At 46.6% G+C, this 15817-nt stretch overlaps 2 protein-coding genes across 2 annotated transcripts; both read right to left on the reverse strand.

Annotated features, from left to right (window-relative positions):
• Positions 1–379: 379 nt before the first annotated feature.
• nppa (natriuretic peptide A) lies at positions 380–4614 on the reverse strand (the record flags this gene model as incomplete). Its single annotated transcript, XM_080534361.1, has 4 exons — positions 380–391; positions 483–595; positions 3545–3872; positions 4498–4614. 4 exons carry the CDS (start codon positions 4612–4614, stop codon positions 380–382), a joined length of 570 nt encoding a protein of 189 aa, XP_080390487.1.
• Positions 4615–7602: 2988 nt separating this feature from the next.
• Positions 7603–8366, reverse strand: nppb (natriuretic peptide B; the record flags this gene model as incomplete). The annotated part of the gene is made up of 3 exons (XM_080534362.1): positions 7603–7681; positions 7821–8116; positions 8250–8366. 3 exons carry the CDS (start codon positions 8364–8366, stop codon positions 7603–7605), a joined length of 492 nt encoding a protein of 163 aa, XP_080390488.1.
• Positions 8367–15817: the final 7451 nt, after the last annotated feature.

Consider the following 15817-nt stretch of genomic DNA (forward strand, 5'->3'; position numbering starts at 1 on the left):
GGGTCCTAGGCATCAACCCCAGCCTATGCAACTGGATCCTGGACTTCCTGTCAGACCCAAAACAAGTGGTGAAGATGGGCTCTAAGACCTCCGCCCCCCTGACCATCAGCCCAGGAGCCCCCCAAGGCTGTGTTCTAAGCCCCCTCCTCTACTCCCTGTACACCCATGACTGCGTGACCACTCACAGCTCCAACACAGTTGCCGACGACATGACAGTGATTGGCCTGATCACCGACGGTGACAAGATGGGCTACAGAAGTGAGGTCGACCGCCTGGCTCAGTATAGCCAGGTCAATAACCTCTCTCTCAATGCTGACAAGACCAAGGAGCTGGTGGTGGACTTCAGGAAAAAATAGGCAGGCACAAGACCCCATCACCATCAACGGGTCTGCTGTGGAGAGAGTCAACAGCATCAAGTTCCTGGGGGTTCACGTCACCAACGACCTCATCAACCAAGTGGTGAAAAAAGCACAACCACACACCTTTTTGATCTCAAGGGGCTGAAAAAGTTCGGCTGAGATACTGGGGACCTTCTTCAGAAGCACAACCGAGAGCATCCTGACAGGCTGCATCACTGCCTGGTACGGGAACTGACCTGCCCAAAACGGCAAAGCGCTGCAAAGGGTAGTGAGGACAGGCGAGAAGATAAGTGGTTGTGAGCTTCCCTCCATCCAGGACACCTACAGCGACCGGTGTGTCAGAAAGGCCCTCAGGATCATCAGGGCCCGCAGCCATCCAAATTAGAAACTGTTAGAACTACTGCCGTCGGGGAAACGGTACCGTAGCCTCGGGGCTAAAACCCAGAGGATGTCAAACAGCTATTTCCCTCAAGAAATCAGGCTCCTGGGGAAACACACTGGAAGAAAGCAAAAGACTGTCTCCCCCAAACCATCCCTACTGCATAGATAATATATATTATGACTACCTGATTACTTGAACACTACTTTTACTTGAACTTCCTGTACTGCTACATGTCTGTACTATACGGCATACTGCTTGTACAACTTGTATATTGTAAGATATTGCATTTCATCTCATTGTAACCTGCACAGAATTTTGCGCCACCTGACTACTACTTGCATCCTGTGCTGTATCATATCTGAAGTATATTATTACATACTGGGTGATATTGCATTTCATCTCATTGTAACCTGCACAACATTTTGCACTACTGTTCTACTGTAGTACGACTGGTCCCGCTGTAGTACGACTACCATCACTCTATCACTGTATTGCTTTATTCTACTTTATTAATTGCCTTACTTATTTGTATATATTTGACATTTTACTTTATTCTATTATTGTTGATTTTGTATTCTGCTGCTATTGCTGCTATTGTTGCTATTGTTGATTGTTGATTTTGCATTCTGCTTTCTTCTATTATTGTTGATTTTTGGATTCTGCTGCAATGCCAATGTCGAAGAATCTGAACCTAAGAATTTGACTCTGTGTACCCGTACATTAGATGTAATAAAAAACAATTCTGATTCTGATTCTGATACATACTGTAGCCAACATGCAGATGCTGAAGAGAGAGCAGTAAGAACAGGCTTACAGATGCCCTCTTTCTCTCTCTCTCTCTCTCTCTCTCTCTCTCTCTCTCTCTCTCTCTCTCTCTCTCTCTCTCTCTCTGTCTCTCTCTCTCTCTCTGTCTCTCTCTCTCTCTGTCTCTCTCTCTCTCTGTCTCTCTCTGTCTCTCTCTCGGTCTCTCTCTCTGTCTCTCTCTCTCTCTCTCTCTTTCTCTCTCTCTCTCTCTCTCTCTCTCTCTCTCTCTGTAGGATGGACGGAGCCTCCTAATAGTCTAACATGGCTTTCTCGTCTGACCTTCTTGCTTTTGTCTGCACTGATGTGTTTAAAAGAAACAGATAGAAGGACATAGTATATGGGCAATTCACTTGGACATACAGTACTTTCAGATCTGTGAGGATGACTGAGGTGACTATTGAGATGCCCCCTGTGTCTGCAGCAGGACCCTGGAGGAACTGTTTGAGGAGCCCCATAAGTGACAGGGGTTTTGGATCTCATCTGCTCCCTCAACCACTGTCAAGAGATGTATTTAAGGGTGTTATGACGTGCCCCTACACTGACTTACAGTCATCAGTTGAGGAGAATTCTCAACTTCTCAAGGCACCTCTATCACTGTAGTAGAGTGATGAGTAAGTTCAGGAGTTTATCCTGACCAGTGAAATCTCTTGTCAGGGGCCTAAAGGGCAGAATGCTGATTTCAGATACAAATGTTTACACAAATCTTGCATCCAGGATTTAAGCACCCTATGCTTGTGTTGTGGATATAATTGATTCTTAATAGATTTAGTAGAACTTACAAAGCACAAAGAGCTTAGATCAATTGTCTCCAAAGAGGCCTTTTATTAAGCCAAGTTTACATGAGCGCAGAGATAAATGAGCAGACCATTAAGCAATAAGCAATAGCCCAAAAGCCAGAAACAAGCAGGAAGCCCCCAACGATGGCTGGGACTCATATTTATAGAACTGTCCTTGGTCATGAGGTCACCATTCTTGGGAACCAATCATATTATACAAATCTGTGATTACATAAGTTATGGGCCCTGTCCATAGTCAGAATTATTCACTGCGCCACAGATCTTGGCTCATCCCTTACAGGAAGGAAATGGGCCTTCCTTGAGTGCTAGATTTCGCCCCTACTGTAGAGACACTTACATTTCTCAGTATAACATGATATAAAACCACTACACTTGTTTTCCAGGTTGTGATTTAGGTGCTACAATTGTCCCAGTGGGTTGGACGTGCACATACTTTAGGACAGAAACTGAAGTGAAGTAAGCAGAGGTCTGTGTTCTGATCCCATGACTTTATTCATGTCAAGAGCATCAATGACAAAGTTGCATCCTTGGAAATGTTCATTGTCATCCTATCCTAGAAAAAAAACACAAAAAACAAGAATTGGAATACATGAAATAAAATAAAAGTACTCTTGGTGATTTGAAACACTCCCGCTAATTGGAATGAGTTAGTTAAATACTGTCACTGCCCTTCATACTTCATACACGTGACATGGTCTGGTGAAAAGCGTTGTGTGTCTGCAATTCTCAAGTCGCACAAATGACCAAAAAGCTTCTCTCTTTTTTGGGGGGGATAAGTGATACATGGCTTGTAAAAAAACATACGTTTTAGGACGTGTTCAAAAGCAAGGACTGTGTGATCATCTAATTATGTGTAGTTATGTGTTTTTAGCATGTTTTCTATCAGCATGTTGTGATGTGCTAAACATGCAGTTAGATGTTCGTAGCGAAGTTCCTTTTTAGCACTAGCCTACTAGCAGCTGTTTTGCTTGTGTTTTGATTCAGAGCGCGTTTCTCCACTATTAGGTTTGAGGTGTAGCAACATTCAAATAAGATAATAATCTCCTTCAACTACTGAAACCTTACAATCTGCACTTTCATAATCTGTAATGAACTGAAAAATGACATTGCCTTACTTGGGGTCTTTTTCACCAGACCCTGTCACACACATCAACTGATTCTGCTAACTGTTTCCTTCTTCCATTCTGCACGAGCCCTCCTACCTTTTCGGTTGCAGCCAAGACCGCTCGAGTTCCCGATGCGGTCCAACCGGGCCCCGAAGCAGCCGGACGTCTTACTCCTGGCAGCCATCAGCACGTCCTGCAGCCGGTACCTGGGACTCTCCCGGGCCTTACTGTAGTCCTCCTCTGGCTCCTGTACGACTGAGGAAGGAGGGGGAGGCCTCTGGGCCTCTCGGTCCCTGTCCCACCCCAGGCTGCTCTGACCACCACGGTCCAGGTCCGGGTTAGTCCCCCCCTCATAGTCCACCGGCACCGGGTCCTCTGCTTGGACCAGGGTGTCCAGGGTCTCCTCAAATCGCTCTAGTAAACTCTGTAGGTAGAACAGGAAATGTTTCACAACCCTCTTCTATAAGCTTGTTTCTTCTATGGCTTGTTTTTCAAAGCGTTTGCTTTCACTAGTTTCAGTTTCACTAGTTTTCTGCTTCACTTTGGGAACTTGATAAATTCACTTCACAGCCAGACATGACTGTAGGATCACAGACAAAACAGATGAATGGAGCCGTTGATATAAATGGAGCTAAAAACAGTTATACTGTAAGCAACAAACGGTTGTTTTGTTTTGAAAATCACATTAAAGAAGTATAGGATCACCATTCAATATCTAAAATGTAGACATTATAGTATGTGCATAAGGTCACACATACCATATGCCTTATCTAGCTGATATCTACCAAACCATGCCTGGAGCAAAACATACCACATTCCCAAGTTGATTGCATGGCAAATAAAACTAGATTTTATTATATTATATATATATTATATTATTATCTGTCACCAAGCATTTTCTGTCAGACTAGCTGCTATGCCAGACTCATTATAAAACATCCCTCCAATTTAATTTTAAAAACATTATGAATCCACCAGAGGCAATCAATCAGTCCTCTACCTACAGTACAGTACCTTTAGCTGGGCCAGGTCTACCTACAGTACAGTACCTTTAGCTGGGCCAGGTCGCTGGTGGAGTAGGATCTGCCCAACACATGGGCTGTCACCAGCGTCTGTTGACAAAGCAGGACAAGAAGCCCCCACTGTACTGCTGCTGTCCCCACCATTCCTGATCCCTCTCTGGCTGGAATTATTTAGCGCTATGGCATGTTGTTAGTGCGCTCTCTTATATAGGCACTCACACACACACACACACACACACACACACACACACACACACACACACACACCCATGACAGTCTGGTGTTCGTGGCTCATCATTTCGTTGATTGTCACAAGTGCATTCCGACACTTCAGACTGATAAGGCTGCTGGTAAAATGTCCTTTTAAGTGGCGGTGGGGTGGCTAGTGATGTGTGTGTGTGTGTGTGGGGGGGGGGGGGGGGGGAGGTAAACAGTGTCTGACCTCAGGAGCAGTCTTGGGTGCCTGAGCTCAGACATGATGTACACGACCAAGAATGCATCCGCTACACAAATACTTTGCATTGCTCTCACTCCTAACCCATACATAGTGGGTACCACAGTGGGTTAAACATGCTCTGCTGTTCTATTTAGGGGGCATAACTTACACTATACCTTTTCCAGGTGGTAGTTAGCTGAAAGAAAACCTTTTAAGGTACCACCCAAGCAGGCTTTCAATACAGTATGTGAATTACCATGACACATTCAAGCTTAAAATGTTATTTATTGCAATACACAAGTTGGTACAGTACAGGCCAAAAGTTTGGACACACCTTCTCATTCAATGCGTTTCCTTTATTTTCATGACTATTTGGTACATTGTAGATTCTCACTGAAGGCATCAAAACTATGAATGAACACATAGGAATTATGTATTTAACAATAAAGTGTGAAATAACTCTAAATAACTCTTATATTTTAGATTCCTCAACGTAGCCACCCTTTGCTTTTTTGTTGTTAATAAAATATATAATAATAATATTAAATATAATATGTGTTAATAATAATATGTTATTATATATATATTTAATATTATTATTATATATTTTATTAACAAAACAATTTTTTATTTTATTAACAACAAAAAAGCAAAGGGTGGCTACTTTGAGGAATCTAAAATCTAAGACATATTTAGAGTTATTTCACACTTTTTTGTTAAGTACATCATTCCACATGTGTTCATTCATAGTTTTGATGCCTTCAGTGAGAATCTACAATGTAAATAGTCATGAAAATAAAGGAAACACATTGAATGAGACGGTGTGTCCAAACTTTTGGCCTGTACTGTATGTCATCCAGTATGCTACTGCTTGCTCAAATGAGAGGTGAAGTAATGAATGAAAAGATGAAGGCTATGACAGGTGTTTTCCAGGGATAAAATGTTTAATCTCAAGCGGTAGGGTTATGATTAAATCAAATAAAGTGTATTTCTCATATACACAGAATACAGCCATAGACGATGTAATAAAATGCTTTGGGCAAGCTAGCTCCTCAACAGTGCAACAAGTAACAATAAAATCAACAATGTAATGTAGCCACAATAATAATGGCTACAATATAGCTTATGCATGTGGGATACTTGAATATAACCTGAACCATAACATTACCATAACTAGATGAGCTCTAAGGTCATTAACATCTCAGAGGAGCGGGCAATCCTAAACTGATCGTCGGCTTGTCGTCAGATGAGTTGCATGTTTGGCATAATGTGTATAAATACGTCGTTCGTTCCCAAATGTCGCCCGCCCATATCATGGGAAGCTCCAGGTTATCAGTAACGATGACCGATCACTTCGTACAAAATTGTCACGAAGTCCTTTGGACTTTTCCATAATGCATTACATTTCAAGGAGGGCGTTTTATTTTTTTGCTAAGGGACCGCTTGAGGAGAAGCGCTCTCCATGGTGCTGAATGGAGACGACTTCCGTCAGCAGCCTTCTTCCCTGTGTAGGCTATGCTACAATTTCTACCCTAATGTTTTGTACTTTATTGTTATATTATTAAACTTTCTGTATAATGTTCGGGAAATGCTCTTATTTGTCTTTCAGATCGACCGGCCCACCAGCCTCCATCTCCCGGAACGAGCTTAGCGCTGCTGTCAGGACTGCAGTCACTACTTTACATCGCCGTAGATCGAAGATCCATCTCTTCAGGTTACACCTTACCTGTCCCTCCTAAAGACCTCTTCATCCCCACTATCCCCCTGTACAGTTTCTCTACTGTAAATCATTGTGACTGCCAATGGCCCCTGGTCCCAGAATAGATTACTTTTTCTTATGATGACCGATAGATGGATAGATGATTCACTTACTTTGACACATTTGTTGTAGGTCGGTTTCAATAAAGGCGTCTGCTAAATATTTTTTTATTTTTTTTATTTTTTTATAACCAGTCCGCTGATCGTACACCTCAAGTCACAATGCTCTGCAGGCCTACGATTACGAACGATCAGGAGATGGTGTAGGCCTGTTGTCTGTGATGGTGTAGACATGTCTGTGATGGTGTAGGCCTGTTGTCTGTGATGGTGTAGACATGTTGTCTGTGATGGTGTAGGCCTGTTGTCTGTGATGGTGTAGGCCTGTTGTCTGTGATGGGGTAGGCCTGTTGTCTGTGATGGTGTAGACATGTTGTCTGTGATGGTGTAGACATGTCTGTGATGGTGTAGGCCTGTTGTCTGTGATGGTGTAGGCCTGTTGTCTGTGATGGTGTAGGCCTGTTGTCTGTGATGGTGTAGGCCTGTTGTCTGTGATGGTGTAGGCCTGTTGTCTGTGATGGTGTAGGCCTGTTGTCTGTGATGGTGTAGGCCTGTTGTCTGTGATGGTGTAGACATGTTGTCTGTGATGGTGTAGGCCTGTTGTCTTTGAAACATGCATCGGTATTATGGAAGATTATCATTTTCCTTTTTGGAGATTCTGATATTGCCCTGTGCCTTATTGCCATGTATTTCTGATCATTATATTACGGTTGGTACAAAAAGGAATGAATCAATGACCTTTTTGCGCAATTGTAAACATTTATTGAATTGTTTAATAGTACAGCATAATACCATAATACTTTAAAACACTGTAAAATCGGTCAAATAAATATATTGGAGAGCAATCAACAAAATTCAATAAATATCATGAAATAAATATGTCACCTAAATAAGAATACACGTTGGTATGTAATGACGTTGTTCCAGGTTACTTGGTAAGACTTCATCTCTTCTTTGGATCTGAAAAACAGAGAAAGCTATAAGACAATAGAGCAATTACCTATTCTCACTGTCATTCGATGAAAACTCTGGCTTTTGACATCAGACAACGTCACTAAATTAGAAACGTAACAAGTTTCATCCACAACTCGGGAGATACTTACTGTATCTTCCGACCGTGTTGCATCCAAGAGAGCTCATCGAGCCGATCCGGTCCAGCCTCCGCCCGAAGCAGCCCGAGGACCTCCGGGAGTCGTTTCGGACCGTCTTCAGGTTCCGAGCCGAGAGAAAGTCTCTTATTTCAGCCTCGGACAACCTGGTCTGTGACTGCTGCTCCCCATCATCCTCCTTCAGCAACGCGGTGTCTTCGAGATTCAGGTCCTCTGTCGTCTCTGTCGGGACTCGATCGACCCCCCTCCGTTCAGGAATTGACTCTTCAAGTCGATGAAGAAGTACCTGCAACGCCAATCACAAGTTTGAGTCACGCACAAACATCGTATGCGTGATTTATAACGTTCAAGGGATATCTCAACTATTTCGGTGTATAACACACATCGCACCTAAACATCATTTATTAAGGCTCACGTACCTTTAAGACATCAATGTCACTGTTGGTCATTAACCGGTTGGAGGCCGGATATGCGCTGACAAGCTGCAGATTTAAGAACAGAAGAATACCAAAAAGAGGAATGTTGGAGATCTGCATGTTGTTTGTCTTCTTCTGTGATTACGAGTTGAATCTTTTTCTCCTTGTAGTTGGTTGTTTCTATACCTACCCCTCAGCAGCCGCGGTCTTTTATACTTTGGTCTGACACGCACAGTTATTCGAGGAATTGAAGTTGCATTCTGACACCTGATTATGGTTGTACTGCTGTCGGAAATGACTCCTTTTAAAGCTGTGTCTTCGTGGATATGGGCATACCCATGACATAGTTGCTTCTCTACGTTGTTGGAAAAAAACACATTCATAAATTGGCTTTGTTGACGCTGTAGGCCTAGGGGGAGATACTTAATGTGGGAGTTTTGCCAACGCTGAGCCACTGTCAGGCGCGGGGGACAACACACCTCTCGTCTTCAGTTGTTACTAAATTTGGCGGCATACGTGATGCAGCCTCCGAGTTCCCGAAACAAGTTGACCCACAATGACGTTGTGACCAAATGTTAAGACTATAATATACTGCAAACCGTACGTTGAAGTAGGTTTTACGCAATAACCATATACAATATCGGACATAGTTCTAACCTTTCCTTATGTATTTTCATAATTATCATGCATTTCAATGTTATTCTATATCTTATTCTATCATGTACGCCTAGCAATGTAATGGCAGTATAGAGGAGACTGGAGGTGGATCTAACACTTTTCACCTTTTGCTATAGAAAATGTGATGCAAACAACAGTTTACATCAGTCTGCTACAAATTGGTATAGATATTATCTCACTAAAACAAAGAGATAAAGTGTGACATCGTCTCAAATACAAGCAGTGAACAGTTAACCCACCTCTGGATTAGTTGTAACACTGCTTGGGGTAAAATGTTCATTGAGCATCTGAGCATTGAACACAATATGTTTATGTTTATTATTATGTGGCACTATTCTTAACCCAGAACCTATACCTTATGCAAATATTTTTCTAATGAAACAAAAATGTTTGTTCTTGTTACCCAACAAATAATTGAAACAAATCATTGTTATATTGTTTGTGTGTTTTCACACTTTACTTTGTAACTTACTCTCCAACTAAATGATTATCATCATTATATGAGTGTGTGTGTTTGTGTGTGTGTGTGTGTGTGTGTGTTCGATGTTATCCGGGCTGTGTCGCTGCAATCATCACGCAGTGACACACGTCCACGCAATCGAAATGACTGGGGCGACATGCGGCCTCGCCAGGGCCCTTTCGTCTGTTGGGAGTGTGGCCAAGCTGGCCATATCCGCAGGCGGTGCCCCAAGCTTGCTGGCGACCAGGGAAACGCCCCGGGTTCTGTATAGATGGGACGATACAGACCCCTGGCGCCGCATCCTATGCTGCCCCACCTCTGACAGGAGCCCAACAGCACAGACGGGGGAGTGGGGCTCCACTACCCCCAGAAGCGAATGACACCGCGGAGTGGGGATTTTTGTCATGTCCACATCACCCTGGCTGGGACTCCCTGTACGGCCCTTGTGGACACAGGCTCCACTGCAACACTGATGAGGCCCGACGTCGTTCCAGTGGGGACACAATTGGAGCCAACTGCTGTGCAGCTGCGAACAGTAACAGGTGAACTAGTCCCTATGCGGGGGAGAGGGAGGGTGGCTATAAATGTGGGAGGTCTGTCAGTGACATTTAGTGTATGGGTGGCAGATGTGCAGGACCCCTGTATACTGGGTCTGGACTTCCTACAGTTTGCTTGCTGTGTGCTGGACCTGGGGAAGGAATGTTAAAATGATATCCCCCTCGCTGGTCCCGAGACCACAACCACTGTCCGTGAAAGCCACAGACACACAATGTTATGGGTCCGACCCTCGGCTGAGGACAATGGCGCCCCACTCTCCCGCCCAAACCCCCCACCCCCCCCTTCACCCACCCCCTCGATGCTTGGTAGCCCATCAGTTGAGCCCCACACCCCCACTGGTGGACAGCCTCCATCTCCGGCAACACTTCCCTCTACAGGTTTGGGCCCCCTTCCCCCGACCCAGCCGTCCACAACGGAAAAGGTGGATAGACTGTCGGCAGTGAGAGAAATATGGAAACGTAACTGTGACACGTTGGAGCCCTGGCAACAAGAAGAGCTATGGCAGGTGTTGTCTGAATTTAAAGACATTTTCGCCCTGACAGAGGAGGAAGTGGGACTGACACATCTGGTGCAGCATGAGATAGACACCGGGGATGCTCGGCCCATCAAGATGCGTCCCCGCCGTCTTCCCATGGCATATCAGGCGGCTGTCGACAGTGCGATTGAGGAGATGCAGAGGGCAGGCATCATTGAACCCTCTGACAGTCCCTGGGCTTCGGGGGTTGTAATGGTCAACAAAAAAAAGAGCTAGAAAATGAGATTCTGTGTGGATTACAGACCGCTGAACAGCGTGACCAGGAAAGACTCGTATCCACTGCCCCGCATCGACGAGTCACTGGACTTGGTGTCCGGCTCATCCTGGTTCTCCTCACTAGACCTGCGCAGTGGCTATTGGCAGGTGCCCCTTAGCCCCGAGGCCAGGCCGAAGACCGCCTTCTGTACGGGCAGGGGGTTGTGGCAGTTCCGTGTCCTCAGATTTGGCCTGTGCAATGCCCCTGCCACGTTCGAAAGGCTGATGGAAGAGGTGCTGCTTGGCATCCCCCGCCAAGAATGCCTGGTCTACCTGGATGACATTCTGGCTCATGGGAGCTCCTTCCAGGCGACCTTGGGGACCCTGAGGCAGATACTGCAGAGGATAGCAGCAGCGGGTCTGAAGCTCCACCCTGACAAATGTTGCTTCATGAGGAGAGAAGTGGAGTTTTTGGGGCACAAGCTGGGGGCAGAAGGCATCAGCACAACGGATGAGAAGGTGCATGCAGTACAAGACTGGCCCACCCCCACTACCCCGCGAGAGCTAAAAAGCTTTCTGGGTTTGGCTTCATACTACAGAAGGTTTGTGCGAGGCTTCTCCTGCCTAGCCGCCCCCCTGTATCGCCTGCAGCAGAAGGACAGGGATTTCATCTGGACGCCGGAGTGTGAACAGGCCTTCAACTCTCTCAAGAAGGCGTTGACAGAGTCCCCCACTCTCACTCCCCCGAACCCCAACCTGCCATTTGTCCTGGACACGGACGCCAGCGACGTGGGCACAGGTGCGGTGCTGAGTCAGGTGGGGCCGGAGGGGGAGAGAGTTGTGGCGTATTTCAGCAAAACGTTCAACAAGGCAGAGCGCCGCTACTGCGTCACGCGTAGAGAGCTTCTGGCCATTGTGATGGCAATAAGCCACTTCAGATATTACCTCTGTGGCCTGCCCTTCACTGTCAGGACCGACCACTCAGCTCTCCAGTGGTTGATGTCCTTCAAGGAACCGGAGGGGCAGATCGCCCGCTGGCTGGAACAGCTGGCGTCCTACGACGTCACAGTGGTGTACAGGGCCGGCGCTCGCCACGCCAATGCCGATGCTCTGTCCCGACGCCCCTGTGCGCCAGCCGGGTGTCGCTACTGCGAGCGCAGAGAGGCACGTGAGAGAGAGCTCTGGGAGGAGGAGGGGATATGTCCCATGCACAAGGGGAGTGAGCCGGTCTGCAGAGAGATGCAGGTTATCGGCTCAGCGGAGTGGAGAGCACAGCAGGAGCAGGATACCGATTTACAACCGGTGCTGCAGTGGGTGGAGTCTGGACAGAAACCACCGTGGCCTGAGGTAGCAGGGAGCTCACCTGCAACTACGGGACTGTATGCAAAGTTTGAGACCCTGCGTGTGAGTGAGGGGGTGCTGCAAAGAGCCTGGAAAGAGCCAGCTACAGGAGAGAGCAAGTGGCAGGTGGTGGTCCCCCGAGCGCTGAGAGAGGCCGTGTTCCGAACCTCTCATGGAACCACAGGGGCTGGACATTTTGGAGTCTCCAAGACCCTTCGTCGCCTCCGTCAAGGGTTTTACTGGGGGCAGTTCCAAAGGGATGTTGCAGACTTTTGTCGCCGCTGTGACCTCTGTGCTGCGCACAAGGGTCCTCCGGATCAGTCCCACGCGCTGCTCCAGCAGCTGGTGGTGGGCGCTCCCATGGAGAGAGTAGCAGTGGATGTCATGGGCCCCTTTCCCCGCACGGACAAGGGCAATCGTTTTGTCCTAGTGGCCATGGACTATTTTACAAAATGGCCAGAGGCATACGCGTTGCCCAACCAAGAGGCAGAGACTGTGGCAGATGTTCTAGCAGAGGGCATGTTTGCCAGGTTTGGAGCAGCAGAGACCATCCACAGCGATCAAGGGAGGAACTTCGAGTCGCGGGTGTTCGCTGCTATGTGTGAGCGTCTGGGCATGCACAAGACCCGGACCACACCCTTACATCCCCAGAGCGATGGACTCGTGGAAAGGTTCAATAGGACCTTAGCACAGCAGCTCGCCATCCTCACCGCAGAACACCAGCGTGACTGGGATATGCATATTCCCCTCGTCCTCATGGCCTACAGATCTGCTGTGCAGGACTCCACCTCCTGCACACCTGCCCTGCTCATGTTGGAGAGAGAACTACGGACGCCGGCAGAGATGGCTTTTGGCAAATCCCCGGACACTCCGACTGTTCCCCCGGGGCGGGAGTACGCCAGAAGACTCCAAGACAGGATGGAGTCAGCTCACAGCTTTTCTCGCAATCAGCTGGAGAAAGCGGGTATGAGACAGAAGAGAAACTATGACGTGAGGGCCAAAGGAAAGCACTTCCAGGCTGGGGACCTGGTGTGGGTGTATAGTCCACGGAGAAAGAGGGGCCGATGCCCGAAGTTGGACTGTCACTGGGTGGGGCCCTGTAAGGTACTGGAGAGGGTGGGGGAGGTAGTGTACAGGGTCCAGCTACCACCCAGGGGAAGACGGGTGGCACTTCACAGAGACAGGTTAGCCCCATACAGAGGGGACTCTCTTCCCCCCTCAGCATCCTGAGCCACCGACACCCTCCCGGAGAGACAGGGACACTAATGACACGCCCAGGCCAAGGAGAACGGGCCTTAGAACAGCAGTGGGCGGACTTCCGGTGGCGCGCGAACAGAGATGGCAGCCTGATAACAGAGCTCCGGTGTCAGCCTTAAATTACCCCTAATTCAAGATATTTTATGCACTCGAATTGATATATATCAACGTAATGATGGAGGGGGACAAATATAAGAGAAAGGGTACTGGGGTTCGAAAGCCATCTGAGAGAATAACTGAGAAAGACGGAGCAGCTAGCAACAGAGCTAACGTTACCCCGACGGAACAAGATGGAGGCTTGAGAGAGAATGAAACGCTGGACTCGATTCGTAAAGTGGTGAGCGAAGTCGTGAATGCGGGTATGACAACTTGGCAAGCTGAATTGAAAAAGGACTTTTCCGAATTCCTCACGGATTTCCGAGAGGACATTAAGAAACAAATGGATGAACTCACGACAGGAGTGAACCAGCAAATCCAAGACGTGATAGGCCGAGTGGAGGGGGCGGAGGAGCGCGTGGGGCAGATGGAGGACGGTGTGGCTGAAATGGAGCGGTGGGACATTGGTGTCAAGGATGCCCTCACCCAGTTACTTGGTAATCAGCGGGCGTTGCAAGATAAAGTGTCTGACTTGGAAGGGAGGTCTAGACGCAACAACATCAGGATCTACGGCATCCCAGAGGACTCGGAGGGTACCTCCGTAGCAGCGTTTGTTGAAAAACTGATAAAGTCAGAATTGGGAGGTGATCTTGACTGTGACCTGGGGATAGAGCGTGCCCACCGTGCCTTGGCGCCCAGACCACCCGGAGGAGCTCCACCGCGATCCATGGTCATCAAGTTCCTCCAGTTTACAGTGAAAGAAAAGGTCCTCTATACCGCCTGGAAAAAGCAACCCACTTACCAAAACAAACGTGTTTTTTTCGACCATGATTATGCGACGGACGTGCAGAACAAAAGGAAGGAATATATACCCATCAAGAAGGCGCTTAAGGAGAGGGGAATACGCTTCCAGACCCCGCTGGCTAGAATGCGTGTCTTTTTTGATACAGGCACCGTCATGTATAACAGCGCGACACAAGCAGCAGAGGACCTGCGGAGACGGGGATTCATCTTGGACGGAGCTGTTCGCGGGACCAAGGACAAGGGCATAACGGAGGAAACGCTGACTCGACTTCTACCGTGGGAAACAACCGAGCCCCGGAGGGGTGGAGCCCAGAACCAACATCAGCAGCAAGTCCGGGAGAGATTGAAGCAGTTTCGTCGGGGCGATGTGGATTCTACAGCAGATAATGAGTGAGTGATTCACTTCAGCCCAGAGACTCTTATTATTATTTTTTCAAGATGTTAACATAGGCTGACACCGACAGTTCATAGACAGTCACTAGACTCTTTTTTTTCCTTCAGCCTATTCGGTCATTGACCAAGAGCCACATCCTTTTTATTTTTTATTTTTGCAACAGAGGGGCCCCACTTAGTGGCCAGCACCCCTCATTACCAAAGGTGATATGTCACCTTTTCCTTCGGAAGTCCAGTTCAGTGTTCAGTACTATTTTTGTGTATTTCATTGTTCATTGTTCATTTTTCAGTACTATGTTTGTGTATTTCATTTACAACTGTTTACTGTAGCGACTGGGAAGCTTTTCATGTACATGATGGAAATATCACATGTTATAACCTAAATGCAAGATATAAGAATAGTTTCTTTTAACGTTAATGGTTTACTTAACCCGATAAAAAGAAGGAAGATCCTAACAAAATTAAAGAAAGATAGAATACAAATAGCATACCTACAGGAATCCCACCTTACCAATACAGAGCATGCCAAATTGAATAAACTGGGTTTTAAATATGTATATTCATCCTCATACGAACCAGGTCATAGGAGGGGTGTAGCCATACTGTTATCAAATACAGTGACCTATGAACACATATCAGAGTTTAAAGATAAAGATGGTAGGTTTATAATGATAATAGGGAAAATAGAGGGAACCCTAGTGAGTTTACTGAATGTATATGCTCCTCCTGGTAGTGACTGGACGTTTTATAGACAGATATTTGATTTAATGGCCACAAAATCTCAGGGAATCTTAATCTGTGGGGGGGACTTTAATGTTCGTTTAAACCCAAGATTGGATGCATCTAGCGGTAATCCAGAGTCAAAACCTATAAGTAGGAAGATAAAAGCATTAATGAAGGAATTGGGAATCATAGATGTTTGGAGAGAATTGTATCCATCCAGCCGGGACTACACCCACTACTCCTCCCCCCATGCCGTATACTCAAGGATAGATTATTTTTTAATTTACAATAGAGACCTACATAGAATAAGTCAATGTGACATAGGACCGATTGCCCTCTCTGATCATAGCCCTATTTACATGTCTGTGTGTCTCAATAGAAAGCCAAGGTCTACAATATGGAGGCTGAATTCAAGTATCCTGAATAACCCAGAGACAAGGGAGGCCATGAAGACTGAAATTAGAACATATCTTGAAATAAACGATAACGGGGAAGTGGCTCCGAATATGCTCTGGGATGCACTTAAAGCAG

This window comes from Nansenia antarctica (assembly GCF_963989245.1).
Source record: "Nansenia antarctica genome assembly, chromosome: 6".
Taxonomy (NCBI): domain Eukaryota; kingdom Metazoa; phylum Chordata; class Actinopteri; order Argentiniformes; family Microstomatidae; genus Nansenia; species Nansenia antarctica.